This window comes from Urocitellus parryii, chromosome 4, assembly GCF_045843805.1.
Source record: "Urocitellus parryii isolate mUroPar1 chromosome 4, mUroPar1.hap1, whole genome shotgun sequence".
NCBI lineage: Eukaryota > Metazoa > Chordata > Mammalia > Rodentia > Sciuridae > Urocitellus > Urocitellus parryii.
The window spans coordinates 5,626,495-5,642,812 of NC_135534.1; the positions used below are offsets into that span (position 1 = coordinate 5,626,495).

Sequence of the window (16,318 nt, forward strand, 5' to 3'; positions counted from 1 at the left end):
ATCATCCTAGGTGGAAATGATAGAAACATCCTCATGTGTTACCTGTTTTAAAATATATACATACATGTGACAGCTTAAATTAAAGTAGTAGAGCTATAGCCAGGCACCATGGTACACATCAGTAATCCTAGTGACTCAAGAGGCTGAGAAAGGAGGATCACAAGTTTGAGGCCAGCCTCTGCAATTTTATGAGACCTTGTCTCAAAAAGGGCTGGGAATGTGGCTCAATGGTAGAGTACCCTGGGCTTAGTCCCCAGTGCTGCCAAAAGAAAAGAATAGAGTTGAGCCTACTTGGGAGGGCTAAAAGCCCATAGATGAAATTTTATTTTATTTTATTTTATTTTATTTTTTTAAAGAGAGAGTGAGAGAGGAGAGAGAGAGAGAGAATTTTTAATATTTATTTATTTATTTTAGTTCTCTGCAGACACAACATCTTTGTTGGTATGTGGTGCTGAGGATCGAACCCGGGCCGCACGCATGCCAGGCGAGCGCGCTACCGATTGAGCCACATCCCCAGCCCCATAGATGAAATTTTAAGTCAGTTTTTATAAAACTTTTGGTGTGAATATCTTGTAACACACAAGATGATTTGGATGTCTATTCAAGAGAGATCCTGGATGGTGGGCTCCAGCTGGTGGCTCCACTTTCTGGGTCCTTGTGACCCTTTATTGCCACTAGTCCCTGTCTGCTTTATCCTGAGGTTCACGAATTTAGTGCACGCAGCAGAAGTTTGAGCACTTTCTGCCCATGAAATACTATACCAGGTGCCACCTGGAGGTTCAAGAGACAAGGGGTTTCCTTTCTCTCCTAGGAATAAGGCTGATGACAAGTAACCATGGTCCCAGCTGTGGGGCTCCAGGGGGAGATACCCAGGTGGGGTCCAAGTATACACAGGGCCCCTCAACTTCTGGTGTTTATTGGCAGGCTAATTTTATTAAAAGAAGCCTTATTATTTATAATTACTAGTAATTTTTAACACATCACATATTTCAAATAGGAAACGAAATGACAAAATAGAATTACTGGTGGGTTGTATTGCCGAACTTTCAGAAATTGAGGAGAACATGCTACTTAGACATGGAGAAAACGACTTCAGTGTCATGTATTCCACGAGGAAAAACTGTGCTCAGCTCTGGCTCGGTCCCGCTGCATTCATAAACCATGGTAAGCTGCACTTCCAGGGTGTCTGCTCTGGTGTCGGGCAGTCCCGCCAAGTTAGTGGGGCCTCACCACACTCAGTGAAACCTCCTCTTTAAGGGAGAGTTCGAATTAAGAATTCTTTTTTCACAAACTTATTAAATATTCCTAGTTTGACTTGAGACCTAAACTTCTATCAGGAATTGCAAAATTGTCTGAAAAACCTTTTCAGATTTCTATAACTGTTCGTGTTTCAGATCTTATCAACAGTTAATTGACTTTCTCTTTTGGACATTTTTCAGATTGCAGACCTAACTGTAAGGTAAGCATTAAAAAAAAATGGATATATATATCTACCTACCAATATTTTGTTTCTGCCTGGGTGTCAGACCCTTACTGAGTTACTTATATTTCAGTTTGTGTCAACTGGTCGAGATACAGCATGTGTGAAGGCTCTAAGAGATATTGAACCTGGGGAAGAAATTTCTTGTTATTATGGAGATGGGTTTTTTGGAGAAAACAATGAGTTCTGCGAGTGTTACACTTGTGAAAGGTAAAGTATTAATTAAGATTTTCAGCTTAGATGTTCTTTTAGCTATCTGATGGTTATTGGTATAACTCTTATTGTTTCTTTATATCTTAAATGCAGAGATAGATTTTTATATTATGTAGCTCCCAGTGTAAAGTATATAAACAAAATCAAATGATGTGCAACTATTTAGGGACACTGGCACCTGTCCCTTTAAAATCTTCATATTACTAGCTGTGACAAGCGGGTCAGGATACAGAAGTGCTTAAGGAAAGATTGGATATTAGTACACACTTGTGCACACATGCAGTGCCAGAGTGGGCAGCCTCCCAAAATGGCAAGAAGTTCTGCCTTAGAAGGCATGTAAAAACCCTGAAGTTGCCTTGCATATTATCAAACTGTGTCTTCTGGAATTTTTGTTTTGATGTACATACAATTCACAGTCCCTGGGTTCCCTGCTGACACTCGGTGAGCAACCTCTTTATGACCCATCAAGATTGTGGGTCCTGCTGGGCATTCTGGTGCCACTCCTGTAACCACAGCGACTCAAGAGGCTAAAGCAGGAAGATAGCAAGTTCAAGGTCGGTCTCAAGTACTTTGCAAAGCCCTGTCTCAAAATATTAAATAAAAAAGGTAAGGGATGCAGCTCATTGGTAGAGTACCCCTGGATTCTGTATTCAGGACAAAAAAAAAAAAAAAGATTCTGCGTTGTGGGCTGGGGCTGGACAGCTCAGTGTTAGAGCACTTACTACTGAGCATGTTGGAAGTCCCTACAGTGGATCCCACCAATTAAAAAAAAGGGGGCGGTCATTTTGGAAATTCCCAAACTCTACTTCAGCAGGACTGGCAGCTTGTGCCACTTGTGTAGTGACTTCTATGAACAGGAACTCCTGGGAGACAATGTCAGAGCTGGTGTAGGCAGGGCCACAGGAGGGTCCTCTTTCAAGGAGATGCCAAATGCACAGCCACACAGGGAGAGAGCCTGTCTGATTTCAACCTCTGCTGGACCCCGGACTCACCCTCCCTCCTTCAGTCCTCACAGCTCTCCTGTGAGAGAATAGCAAGTGACCCAGTCCACTGACTGTGGTGGAGTCCTCATGCTTTCCACTTCCTGTTGCTTTTGTAGGTAGGACCTATTTATTAGCACCACTGCTCTCTCTTAAAATAGCCAGCCTAGGGCAGAGAGGGCAGAAGCCCCTCACATTACCCCCTCATTGGGGTCTCCACCAGTAATGAGAGAGGGCTGGGTTATAATTCCACCCTGGCCCTTTCTCTCCCAGCTTTGAGCTCCTTGCCACAAAGGGATAGTTGAAAACCTGTTCCTAATGTTGCCAAAAGCCAGGGCACAGGGAAGGTGGGCATACAATTTATCTTTTAACATTAAAAGTGATTCAAGAAGCTAGGGTTGTGGCTCAGTGGTAGCGTGCTCGCCTTGCATGCATGAGGCACTGGGTTCGATCCTTAGCATCACATAAAAATAAAGACAATAAAGTCCAACAAAAACTAAAAAAAAAAAAAAATTTTAAATTGATTCAAATGTTAGATCTTAGACCTCCACAAAAATATTCTCTAGGGCTGGGGTCTTGGCTCAGTGGAAGAGTGCTTGCCTAGAATGTTTGAGGCACAGGGTTCGATTCTCAGCACCACATATAAATAAATAAAGATCCATTGACAATTAAAAAAAATAAAAAGTAAATATTCTCTAATCCATGAAGTCTATTGGAGGGTGTGTGCCAGGGATTTAACTCAGGGACACTTGGTCACTGAGCCACATCACTAACCCTATTTTGTATTTTTTTTAGAAACAGTTCTCACTGACTTGCTTAGCACCTTGCCGTTGCTGAGGCTGGCTTTGAACTCGTGATCCTCTTGTCTCAGTCTCCTGAGCTGAGTTATAGGTGTGCACCACCATGCCTAGCCCATGAAGTCTTTTAATTATAGTTAAATAATTAAAGTCATTTTATAGAGAGAGCAGAATGAAGCTCACTTATGGGCCTGTGATCTGAAGCCAGAATGCTGGAATCAGAACCCTGCACCTCTGCATGTCATTAGCCCTGAGGTGATGGCATGTTACGGAGCTCCCTGGGCCTTCCTTTTCCCCATCCATAAAATGAGAACAGCATAATATTTCATAGGATTGTTTTGGGGATTAAATTTGTTATTTGACATAATACATGTAGAACAGCACACAGTTAACACACAAAAATGTTAGCTATAAAATTATTTTGTGGTTTCTGGTTATTATATTTTAAAATACAAGCTGTATGAAGGCAGGGACTTTATCTTCTTCATCTACTGCGATGTATACAGAATAGTACCTGGCACATGGGTGCTTGATAAGTATTGGGTAAATGAATAAATGAATGTAGTAAATAAATATGATGAATAAGTTTTTGGAAGCTGTCCTTAAAAACCCTAACCATATATTCAGGATTCCAAAATAACACAAAACAACTCTTTAGTGGTGTGTGGGAGGGTTGTTTTGGTGTTCTTTGTTTTTGGTTTTTTTCCTCTGTTTTTTTTTTGTTTTGTTTTGTTTTTTGTTTTGTTGTTGTTGTTGTTTTTTAAGAGGCCAAGTGTGGCTGTTTTCCCAGGCTGGTCTCCAGCTCTTGTGCTCCTACCTCAGTCCTCATACCTCAGTTCTCCTACTTCAGCCTCCCAAATGACTACACTACAAGCACCACCCTGCCCAGCCTCTGTACCCATTCAGAACTACATGGTTGGTCATGTTCTCCCTCAAGAGCCATGATTTCCTTCCCAGTCAGATGCAGTGATCCCACAGCCTAGGGTGAGAGGGAGGTGGAAACATGCGAGAGCCTTTCTAGGGAATGGCACGCATGGCATGGCTGTTGTCAGACCAAGCAGTTTGGCTCAAAAGTTGACTGCATGGGGGCTGGGGATGTAGCTCAGTTGATAGAGTGCCTGCATGCACAGGGCCCTGGGTTTAGTCCCCAGCACCACAAAAAAAAAAAAAAAGTTGGCTGCATGTGTTCCTGAGATTCTCAGTAACACCACATTGTTTCTGCCTTTACAGAAAGTGAGTGGGGAGATGAGACTAAAGGAACTCATTGAATAATTCATCAGATAGTAACAGTAGTGCAGGAGAAACGAGACTAGCACAGGGCCTGCTGTCAAAGCAACACAGTGAAAAAGGCAGGACTTGTGTGCTGAGAGCTCAAGTGGGCCAAGAGCTCACTCCGAGGAAACCAGAGTGAACAGAGCGAACGGATTTCACTCTAGACATTTGAAGGATAGAATTTGATAAAGACCTAAATCAAAGGTGCTGTGAGCCAGGTGCAGGGGCACATGCCTGTGATCCCAGTGACCCAGGAGGCTGAGGCAGGAGGATTCCTCAGCAACTTGGTGAGACTTCATCTTGAAATAAAAAATAAACACAGCTGGGAACATAGCTCAGGGGTAAAGTGTCCCAAGTTCAATCCCCATTACCACAGGGGGAAAAGGAATGCCAGGCACAGTGCTGCACGTCTGTGACCCCAGCAGCTCAGGAAGCTGAGGCAGGAGGATCGCAAGTTCAGAACCAGCCAGCAGCTCAATGAGACCCTGTCTCAAAAAAATATAGATATAAAAAAAATGGATTGGGGAATGTGGCTCAGCGGTTAAGCTCCCCTGGTACCAAAGGGAGAGAGAACTCTGATCTTATCTATAAAGACTTAAAATTTTTAAGAATATTACTCCTTCCTTATTTAGTATATAAATTGTTTGGGACTTTAAGCATTTTGCTTTTGGAATTGGTCAAAATTATTTTAAAGCTGATATGAACGTGTTTTTTGAAAGCTAAAAAAAAAAAAGAACTGGCATGTGAGGGTAGGGGAAGCTGGGCATGGTGACCTTGACCTGTAATTCAGTACACCTGTACTTGGGAAGCCCAGCAGGAGGGTCAGAAGTTTGAAGCCAGCCTGGGCAATGTAGCTAAAGCTTGTCTAAGAATAAAATAGAAAGGGCCAGGGTGTGGCTCAGTGGTGGAGCACTTGCCTTGCACGTGTCAGGCACTGGGTTCAATTCTTAGCACCATATACAAATAAACAAATAAAATAAAGGTCCATCAATGTCTAATAAAAAATTTTTTAAAAAGTAATAATTATTATAATCAAACTTGATTATGATGGCTCAGAAATGGACAAATAAGAGAACATGGATGGAGTCCTGAAATGGAGGCAAGTATAGATTGAGATCTTAACATATATTGGGAAACAATTATTTTATAGATAATGTTAGTCTGATTTAATATACTTCTTGGGGGCCGAAATCAAGCCATAACACATCATATATGTAATAAATTCCTATTGTATTAGAATCTAAAATTTAAATAATACAATATAAAAATACTAGAAAAACAATTTAGGAGAGCACAATGAAGGTCTTCTTGAAGACAGTAAGGCAAGAAATGAGGAATCCAAAGATGTTTGAATGGCCAAAATAAAGTCCATGCTGTATGATTTACTGAAGGAAAATAAAATATTTATGTGGCAAAAAGTTAAAATCCTAACAACAAAAAGCATCTCCCAAGGAAAGAAAGTCTGATGGGAAAAAGGTAAAGGAAGAAGAGGTTCTGCACAGAAAGAGATGGCCACAAGCAAGGAAATTAGTATAAACTAGGTATTCATTTTCCCTCAATAAATTGGGAAAATTCAAGAAACAAAATGTACCCCTAGTGAGGATGTGAAGAAACAGGTACCTAGATGGTGCTAGTAGGGCCATGAGTTGCTGGGACCCTTGGGGAAAGTACTCTGGCAGTGTGTATTAAGAAGAGGCAAACCTTGTCCCTGGCGGTCCCTTGTTCAGGAGGAACTCAGCCTGAGAAGTAGGAGCACCCATGGGTAGGGATTTGGTTTCCAAGAATAGTAGCAGCAGTATTTGCATAAGAAAGAATATTTAAAACAGTTTCATTGATCATCTCTGAGGAATTATTGAATAAATCCTGGAATATTAATGAAAATATGCAGCCTTCAAAGTACGCCACCAGGGCCAGGGTGCCACTTACTGGGACGATGCCTACCTGGCATGCGTGAGGTGCCTACCTGGCACACACAAAAGAAAAAACCCAAAACCTGTATGCTCAGTGCAGATTTGTCCGTGATTGATGTAATGATAAAATTTTTTAGACTTTTTTTTTAATTTTTAGTTTTTTAGGTGGACACAATAGTTTATTTATTTATTTATTTATTTTTTAAAGAGAAAGAGAAGAGAGAATTTTTTTTAATATTTATTTTTTAGTTCTCGGCGGACACAATGTTTGTATGTGGTGCTGAGGATAGAACCCAGGACCGCATGCATGCCAGGCGAGCGCGCTACCGCTTGAGCCACATCCCCAGCCCCACAATAGTTTATGTTTATGTGGTGCTGAGAATCGAACCCAGAGCCTCATGTATGCTAGGCGAGTGCTCTACCACTGAGCTACATACAGCCTTAGCCCCAGGTAAAATATTTTTTAATATTCAGATATTTTGGTTTTGTTGGCTTGAAAAGCAGCAGTGATATAAAGAGTTGTGTAGGACAGGAAAGGAGTGGAGGAGTGAGAGGGTGGTGCTGCTGGGGTGCCTAGGAGGCTGCTCCCCTTTGCTTTGTGGACAGCCTCGGATTGCCTTACTTGTTGCAGCAAGCATGATTTCATAAGTTAAAAAGAAGTAAGATTGTAGAATACAAATGAGTGTGAAAGTTTTACTGTTAAAAAAAAAAAAAACTAATTTCAGAAGTTCCAATGCTGCTTATTATTGCTATTGTGTTATACTTCACTCTCTTTTGTTTGTTTATTTGGGTTGGTGGGTAGGTGTGGGTGTGTGGAACTGGGGATTGAACCTGGGGCACTCCAACGTTGAGCTACATCCCCAATTCTTTTTTATTTTTTATTTTGAGGCAGGATCTCACTGAGTTGCCAAGGCTGGCCTGGTACTTGAGATCCTCCTGCCTCAGCTTCCTGAGTCCCATTATGGGCGTGCATCACTGCACCTGTTATATATCCTGGAAACCAAATCATTATTTACAGCTGCTCTTATTTCTACAGGATGGATTCTTCCCCAATGTGGGACCACCAGGGACAGGGTTTGCCTCTTTAATACACACTGCCAGATTCCTTTCCCTAAGGTTCTAGCAATTCATGGCCATTAGCATTTGTGTTGAAGTGTACTTTATATATATATATATATATATATATATATACACACACATGGGCACAATATCTTTATTTTGTTTGTTTATTTTTATGTGGTGCTGAGGATCGAACCCAAAGTCTCACACATGCGAGGCAAAGCCCTCCATCACTGAGCCACAATCCCAGCACTCAAGTGTACTTTTAAGTCTTTTCATGTCTTAGTCTCTTTCTAGTCATGAACTAAAAATATTAGCAAGTTATGGTTTAGAAAAAAATCAAAATCATGGAGTGTCTAAAGATAATTTCTTTTTCAGTTGCTATGGACTGAGCCTTTAGGGCTTCACACACATGCATTCTAAATGTGTCTTAGGATGAAGTGGCGTGGGCCTGGTTGCTACTCTGGTGAAGGTTTTTCTTTCTTTTTAATGATTTTTTAAAGTTGTCAGTGAACCTTTATTTGTTTATATGTGGTGCTGAGAGTCGAACCCAGTGCCTCACACATGCAGGGCAAGCACTCTACCACTGAGCTATGACCACAGCCCACCTGGAACTTTTTACAGTGATTTCTATCCCACTTTTGAAAAAATAATTGAGGCAATTTTACAATCAATTTTTAGTTGTTTTTACAATAGCGTTAGTCAAAATTGCTTTCTAAAGTGGATTTTAAATCCTAATAAGAATGCTAACCTTTACTTACCAAAAACAACAACTATGTTAGGTTCAAATCTGCTTTCCCAGTACTTAGGGCCAGGGGACAAGAAGAGAAATAAAATGTATATTGTCCCTTAGCAAAAGTAAAACACACTACTTCTTTGGGGGAGGAATATTGGTTTTTTTCCTTCATCCAAATTCTGGAAGAAATGCATCGGTCACATGGGACTTTCAGAGGACAGTTAGCAGTGCTCACTTGATGGGGGGCATTCCTCCCCATCCCCCCACCCCAGGAATTGTTGCTTAACCACTAAGCTACGTCCCCAGCCCTTTTTTAATGTTTGTTTTTTGAGACAGGGTCTTACTAAGTCCTTAGGGCCTCACTATGTTGCTGAGGCTGGCCTCAAACTTGTGATCCTCATGTCTTAGCCTCCTGATTTGCTGGAATTACAGGTGTGTGTCACTGCAACACAATTTTGTCACAAGTTCAGAAGCTATATTATATGACATTCTATTGACAAGGTAAGGCCACAAAAGGGCAAAATGATTTTGGCCAAAGAATTTTCTCTTTTTTTTTTTTTTTTTTTGATACCACATGTAGTCTTCTGTTTAACATTGTTAATTCATAATAGAACTGAGTAGAGACTTGCCCTTGATATACTGACTAAGCAAAGATTTGCACAACCAGATTCAGGCAGTTAGGGGGACTCCTACCAACCACATGCATTTATTGCAGAAGAATCATATAAATATGTTGAGGAAAGGTGTCCACTGGTTAAAGTTAAGTCTTTTAAATGTCTTTAATTTAGTAACAGTTTATTAATTTAATTATGATTGTTCATATTAATTTGATAATTTAAGGGAACTACTTAACTGTTTTTATTCTTCCAAGAGACAGATATTCACTAATAATACCCTCACCTTTTTACATAGAATTTCAGTCATAATTTGTGTGCATATATAACATCTAAGTTCTAGGCATTGACTTAATTTATGGAAATTCTGTGCTTTTTAAAAATTTCCGAATTCTTAACATTCAGTTAATGTAGTGCTAAGTGGCACATAGCAAAGTTAAAATTAACATTTTAGTCTACACAAAAGTCTATTAGATTTTCATAGTAGGCAATTTGCAGTCGATTGATAACAGTCACAACAAGTGATTTTTGTTCTGATAAGCATAGAGTTTTTAATGTTAATTTTATTAGTTACCTAATGAGACTCCTGGACTTGGCACTTATCCAGTGGTGGTCAAAGCCTCATCAGGTCTCACCATTGAGCCCACATGGCCAGGTGCTCCCTGCAGCCAGGCCCGCTGTGAATTCGTGCACTCCATTCACTGAACTTGTGCTGTTTTCTCTTACAGACGAGGAACTGGTGCTTTCAAATCCAGAGTGGGACTGCCTGCGCCTGCTCCTGTTATCAATAGCAAATATGGACTCAGAGAAACAGATAAACGCTTAAATAGGCTTAAAAAGTTAGGTGACAGCAGCAAAAACTCAGACAGTCAGTCTGTCAGCTCTAACACTGATGCAGATACCACTCAGGAAAAAAACAATGCAAGTAAGTAAGGGAGATTTGATAAGATGCCTTTTTTTTTTTTTTAAGTATTTTCACAAAATTTGCTTTCTAAAGCATGCTTCATTAGTTTCGAACCTCTAAATATTGAGAGAAACTGGGACTCATGAGCTTCAGCAGCCCTGCAAGGTTCTAGAAATGGTTTGAGTACAGAGCACAGTTGTGCCCACCTCCAGATTCAGTACTGTACTCTAGACGGTTCTTTTGAATACTTGGTAACTGGATATTGAATTCCTCATCATATATTCCAGGATCATCATGTGTTTGAGGAAAACATTTTCAAAGTGTTAGTGACTCTGTCCTATTGGTGTCGTTAGGCCCTGCAAGAAGACAAGGGACCGGGTAAATTGTACAGGCTCACGTGTGTCCAGTGTCCAGCAGTCTGTTAGGAACAGGTGATGGACTTGGGAGTTCCTAGCTTCTGGCCTCAAGGCTTCCACCTTTTTACTACTCATTTATCTTTTTCAAAACGAACTGACTCAATTCACCAAACCACCAGAATAGACTCAGAATCATGCCCGAGGAGCACTCGGATGTGGCCATGTTGTGGCACGTTGGGTTCACGCCACAGAAAGTAGGAAGAGAGATGGAAAGAGAGAGAAGCAAGCTTTGAAAACCAGTTGTTTTGGGGAGCAAGATCTGATAGAAGCTGGAAAAAGGGTATGAAGAACAAACAAAAAGAAAAGGAAGAAAAGAAAACCTAAACGGGTGGAGGACAGTACGACGTGTGAGGAGCTCTGAAGTGCTGGAACATGACACTGCTGTCATCATCTGGGTAACACCTGTGTTCTCTAGGTGCCACTGCAGTGGTGGGCTCTTTGGCCTGCCTTGTCTCTGACAGAGATGGCTACTGGAAAGGTTTGACTTGGTGGTCCCCAAAGTCTCCTGTGCTGGCATCTTAATGTCAGTACGACTTGCAAGCACTTAGGAAACCCCTCAGGTGCTGGGTATCTTAGGCTCTCCCACGCCTCGGCTGCTCCCTCCCAGACAGAAAACCCTGAAGAAAGAGGTGAATTGAATGTCACTGCCACGGATTCCTGAATCTACCTGCTGCTGGGAGTCAGAGGCCAGGTGTGACCTCTGTAGTGTAAAAGTAACAGTATAGTTCTGGTCCAGACTTTTTAGATAATGTTCAAAGTGAGCAAAAAGAGGAGTTAGTTGATCATTCACTGTTGACTGTTGATTCAAAAATAAATGCAGCGTAATGAACCTTCACTTTCTGAGTCTGGTTCCTTGGTGAAACTGGAGACCCCATGTGATAGACCCTCACACGAAAACACAGGGGTGCATGCTGCCATCTGCACCTGGAGACAGCCACAGAGCCGCCTGCAGGGAATGGCCCTGCAAGGTGTGGAACTATCTGCTTCTGTGCATGAGCCTTGTTACTAGTATGTAGACCCTGCACTCAGTACACCACTTGGCTGAAAAGATAAAAGTATGAATAGTTTTGGGAAGGTGTTGGGTGTATTAATAGATAACCATCTAGAAAATGTTTATTACTAAATCAGACACTTACTAAAAGCCTGCTAGTTGTTGGAGAGAGACAAGGATGTATGAGACCTGGTCCCCTAGCTCGGGGAGCTGTGCTTTAGCTCCAAGACAAATGCACAAAAAAACAGAGCAGACTAGACACTTCATTTTCTCAAGTTTAGAGGGAACAAGATGCCTTTGAGCTAACCTCAGCAGTGGCTGCTTACTCTGGGGTGCTTGCTTTGCCCAAGTTGCCTTTCCGCAGCATGACTTTGGAATAACCTGAGGGCTGGTGTGGCTGACTTGAGGGCACAGTAGAGTGGACAGACATCGTCCAGTGCTTGAGGGAGCCCAGACTTCAGCTATCTCTGAGGCCACTGTCCCTTGAATTATACGTATCCCTTTAGGCTATATTCTTTTGGTGTTTATCTCTCAACCAGACCCTTTAAAAAGAACAACTTTTTGAAACTGACTGGAGAAGAGCCAGAGCTGCCAGAGCTCTCTTCCCAGGGAGCTAGGCGTGTGGCTGCATAGGTGTGGATGCTGTCTCTCTGCCTGCCTGCCTGCCTGCCTGCCCGCCTGCCCGCCCGTCTTTATCTCGCACTTCATGTAGGATTTAGCAGCTGAGAGAGGAACTCTTTTCTTTGAACAGCATGTACAAAGAAACATTTCCACCTATTCGGAACCTCCCTTCCTTGCAGGTTCTTTTTTTTGGAAGGTGTCTTCAGAACTCCAGCCTCACTTTCCGCTTTAGCATCCAGGAGTGGAAACAAGAAGAAATCTATTTTCACAAACTCAGTCTACCAATCTGAATGGCAGAGTTGTTATTAAGAGTATTCTGGTTTTTCAGGCCTGGGTGCCTTGCTGCTTGGGGAGCTTCCTGTAGTTAGTATTGTGATACAGGCTCTCAAGAGCGTGCCTGAAGGTGTGGACACAGCCACTGCCAGTGTCACCAGTCAGCACAGGACCCAGAAGATGAGGCCAGTGGAATCAGTTTATCCTAACTAAGGAGCAGTGGTCACAGACGTGGAGATTGGGCTGCCTGCTCCTGGCACTGAGCCTGTGGGCTGCTTCCACGTCCTGTCCAGCACGAGGCCGACAGGTTGACGAGAGCTGCTTGTGCTTAGCAAGCTCACAGAGACTAAGGCCTTTAGAGTCCTCTGGGGTTGTCTGGGTTCTCAGGCTCTGCTGATGCTGAACTGAGCGTGACCCTCATAGCATGTTGTGTTGCAGATAGTAGTGTCTCTAGAGCAGCCTGAGGACTCAGGAAAGCTCAGCTGTCCTTCTGCAACTCTTCCATCTGGCTGTAGGGACGCCATACTGCCTTATAATTTTGATGGCCCCTTGAAATTACTATGAGAGCCATGTCCTTTGCCCATCAGTCGGGACTGACACAATAATAATTCTGCAGTAGACCTTATAGGCAGCACAACTGATTAGGAACTCACCATCTTTTTTAATTTTTTTTTTTTTTGTACTGAGAATTGAACCTAGAGGTGCTCTATCGCTGAGCTATACCCTCAGCCCATTTTGTTTTGAGATAGGTCTCTCTCAGCTACCCATGCTGGCCTTGAACTTGGGATCCTTCTGCCTCAGTCTTCAAACTTGCTGGGATTACAAGCATGCACCACCTCACCCAGATAGGTTCAAGTCCCACCTTCTGCCATTTGGTAATGGCTAGCTTTAGGTTACTCATCACTGACAGCCTGGCTTTCACAGACGTGTGATGTCACTTACTTCAGGTCCCAGTGGACCTGTTTGCACAACACCTAGCACATAGTAATTGCTGAAAAGAATGTGTACCTCCACCTAAAACTGCTGTCCAAGTATATGCACTTGGGGGATTTCCAGGTCACTGGAGAAAGAAAACCCCACAGGAGAAGTCAGGACAGAGCAAGGGTAACTGAAAGTACGCCTCATCTCCACTGATGTCAGAGTCCTTACTCTGTTGACATTCTTTTTAAAAAGACTTGACTTTTTTATTGTGTCATTGTGGACAGCCCTCCTCTTCTAGCCTTACTATCACTGAAATTCCCAACCCCTTCAAGGACATGGTAGCACTTTTTGGACAGTGAAGGACTCTGGACTTGCATCTTAGTCACATCTCTCACATTCCTCTTGCCTAGCTTATGTGTGTCTTTTTAGTCTGACTTGATGAGCTTACCATTTGACCGGACTTGTGATGAGATAATGCTTTTCAAATAAGAACACACTGATACGTGCACAAATATGTAAGAGAAGTCTTGAAATCCTGTGTGCCGCCAAATGCAGTCTGTTTGTGCTCAGCCTGGATCACAAATGAGGTGATTTGTCAGCGGCTGGCACTGCGGCCAGCACTGGACTTCTTGGAAGGAAGGATGGACTGGGGAGAGCCTAGACTCAAACTCACCTTAAGGTGGGATCATCTAGTGAATTAGATTAAGTGCTGAGTAAGCAAAGTCTTTGGGTGCTGTGACAACACAAGGGCACCACAGGTTGGTTCTAAGAAGAAGTCACAGGAGCTCCTTGCAGGAGGCACTGCCCGAGCTGAGGATCAGCGGGGAGTGAGAAGTTGGCCCAGTGGAGCCTATTCAAATCAGGGGCCTTTCATCCACGTGCATGCACAGGTGGAGGACTTGGTCATCATGGTTGCCGAAGGTGAGAAGATGATCTGTGACCAGAGTCTAGCATTTTGGACTTGATTCTCAGGGCATTAGGTTAAAACTGAAAGTGACCTGAGATAATGGGGAAACTATTCTGACTGCGTGGGGGAGAATGGGCTGTTGGGAAGACAACAGGAGACAGAGAGCATGTAGGTTTAGGCAGCAGGTTCTGTGAGATTGCAGGGTGGTCTCCGCAGTATGGCTGGATGACTAGCTGAGGTGGTGAAGGAAGGAAGAGTCTTGGACACCTCCAGCATCCCACATGGGCACTTGGACAAGTGGTGTGTCGTGTTGTGACGTGATGGCGCTCAGATGGAGAAACTGCCTGAGTCTGGTGAGCTGGACACAGGCACAGCGAAGGACTTGCGAGAAGCCTCAATCGGCACTTGGCTACTGGAGTCTGGCATTAGAAAAGGATTGGGCTAGAGAAGGTATCAGGGGACTGTCGGCATATAGGAGGTGACAGCCACGGGCAGGTGGGTTCCTGTCACCTGGAGAGAGTGTTTGGTGTTTGGGGCTGGATGCCAGAGATCTGAAGAATGAGGGTCTTGGGAAGATGAAGAAGTGCCAGAGACCGGGAGAACTAGGAGTGTGCTCTCCAGTGGCCAGGAAAAGATGACATCCTGAGAAGGAAAGAACAGTGCGCTCTCCAATGGCCAGGAAAAGATGACGTCCTGAGAAGGAGAGAACAGTTGGTGTCCTATTCAGAGAGAAAGGCAGGTCTGAGAAGTGCGCACTGGGTTTCATGACCAGGAAGTGTCGGTTGGCACAGGCTGTCTTCGAGAAGCGGGCCCAGCGTGCACAGGGCGCTGGTGAGAAGGTGGTGTGTACAACCACGGAGTAGAGCATGACAGGAGCCTGGAGTGGCAAAAGGAAGCAAAAAGCTGAGAAAGGCTGATCTCGGATATAGGTCTTGAGGTGTAAGACAGGCAAGGGGTCCTCATGGCCACATCCAGGAAAGTCAACAGGTGCAGGCCTTCCTGGAAATGACCAGGACACTGGTATGTATGTGGACATCACATCTGCTCCGTCCACCTTGTCCTCTTTGCTAAAGAATTCCATAAATATCCTTGTATTTAGAAGAAGAATGCATCCTCAAATTGACTAGTATCTAAACCTCATTACTCCTGTTAATCTAAAAATAAGCTTCCTCCTTGGTAGCAGCCCACACAGATGAGCTATTCTTAGTTCAGTCAGTGGATCTTGGCACTGTGATTCTCCTAGTCTGGGTAACTGAGGCATTTATGAGCCATCCTCTGAGTATAGAGCCTTGGTGATTAGATCATTTCTGGAGTGCTTAGGCATTTTTGTTCCCCTCTCAGGAAAAACTAGTGATGATTTTCTTGTTCAGCTGTGCAGAAGGGTTGGCAGCTGCCCAGGCACCCTGGGGAGCCTGGTCCTCCCTTGGCCTCCCTGCTCAGATTGCCCACAGTGTTTCACCCCTGGCGACATGGAGGTTGGTCACAGCTTCCCCACTGAATGATCTTCAAAGGGTTGTTTTGATCAGGGAGAGGCTTTTTGACTGGGGGATGGGAGAATTGAGTAAGTGAAATATTGGCTGACGTAAAATCCCATGAAGAATAGTCTACAATGTAAGTAAAGAGGGAAAACGGCAGCAGAGAAGCAGTGGCAAGGTGCCTGAGTGCTGGGCGAGCCTCCTGAAAGCCCACCTGTGGGTCACCTGGTCCTAGGTGCATCACCTCCAGGGCAGCCTTTCTGTATCCCTGTCTTGGAGTGAAGGTGGGTCCCTCTCTTGTCTTAAATGCGTGTTTCTGGCAGCTGCTGCTAGCTTCTTGCCATTGGATGAGGCCACCCAGGTTCTGCAGGTCCTCTGAGGCCACACACCCCCTCTTCTCTCCCAGTCTTCACAGAGCTGAAGCAAGCAAACGACTGTGGATATGTAGCCCTTTTTTAGTAAACGTCTATTGGAAATGACAATTTGTGGTTCTTGGGATCTACCTTTCCTGTTTGAAACTGTCAAGTTAGAATTTTTCTCTTAGAGCCCTATAGCAATATAGTACTCGTCTGTATTACTGGCCAAGTAGTATGCTTACTTTGGGTAATTGAGTAGTGAATTTTAGAAGCATATTTTAAATGATTTCAAGAAGAATTTGTGAAAGAAAACTATAATTCTTACTTTTTTTCAAATCTTCTGTTGGGCATGGTAGCACATGCCTTAATCCCAATGACTCAGGAGGCTGAGGC

General features: G+C 43.4%; 1 protein-coding gene across 7 annotated transcripts in view; it reads left to right on the plus strand.

Annotated features, from left to right (window-relative positions):
- The window catches only part of Kmt5b (lysine methyltransferase 5B), a 58,399-nt gene that overhangs the window by 37,459 nt on the left and 4,622 nt on the right, over positions 1-16,318 (plus strand). For 6 of the 7 annotated variants that reach the window (XM_026396405.2, XM_026396402.2, XM_026396404.2 and 3 more), the window contains exons 7-10: positions 998-1,164; positions 1,440-1,459; positions 1,554-1,690; positions 9,790-9,986. In XM_026396405.2, coding sequence (XP_026252190.2) covers positions 998-1,164; positions 1,440-1,459; positions 1,554-1,690; positions 9,790-9,986 — 521 coding nt within the window. Of the gene's footprint in view, positions 1-997; positions 1,165-1,439; positions 1,460-1,553; positions 1,691-9,789; positions 9,987-10,318; positions 10,630-16,318 lie in introns of those variants that run through there. The other variant, XM_026396409.2, reaches the window with a different exon arrangement.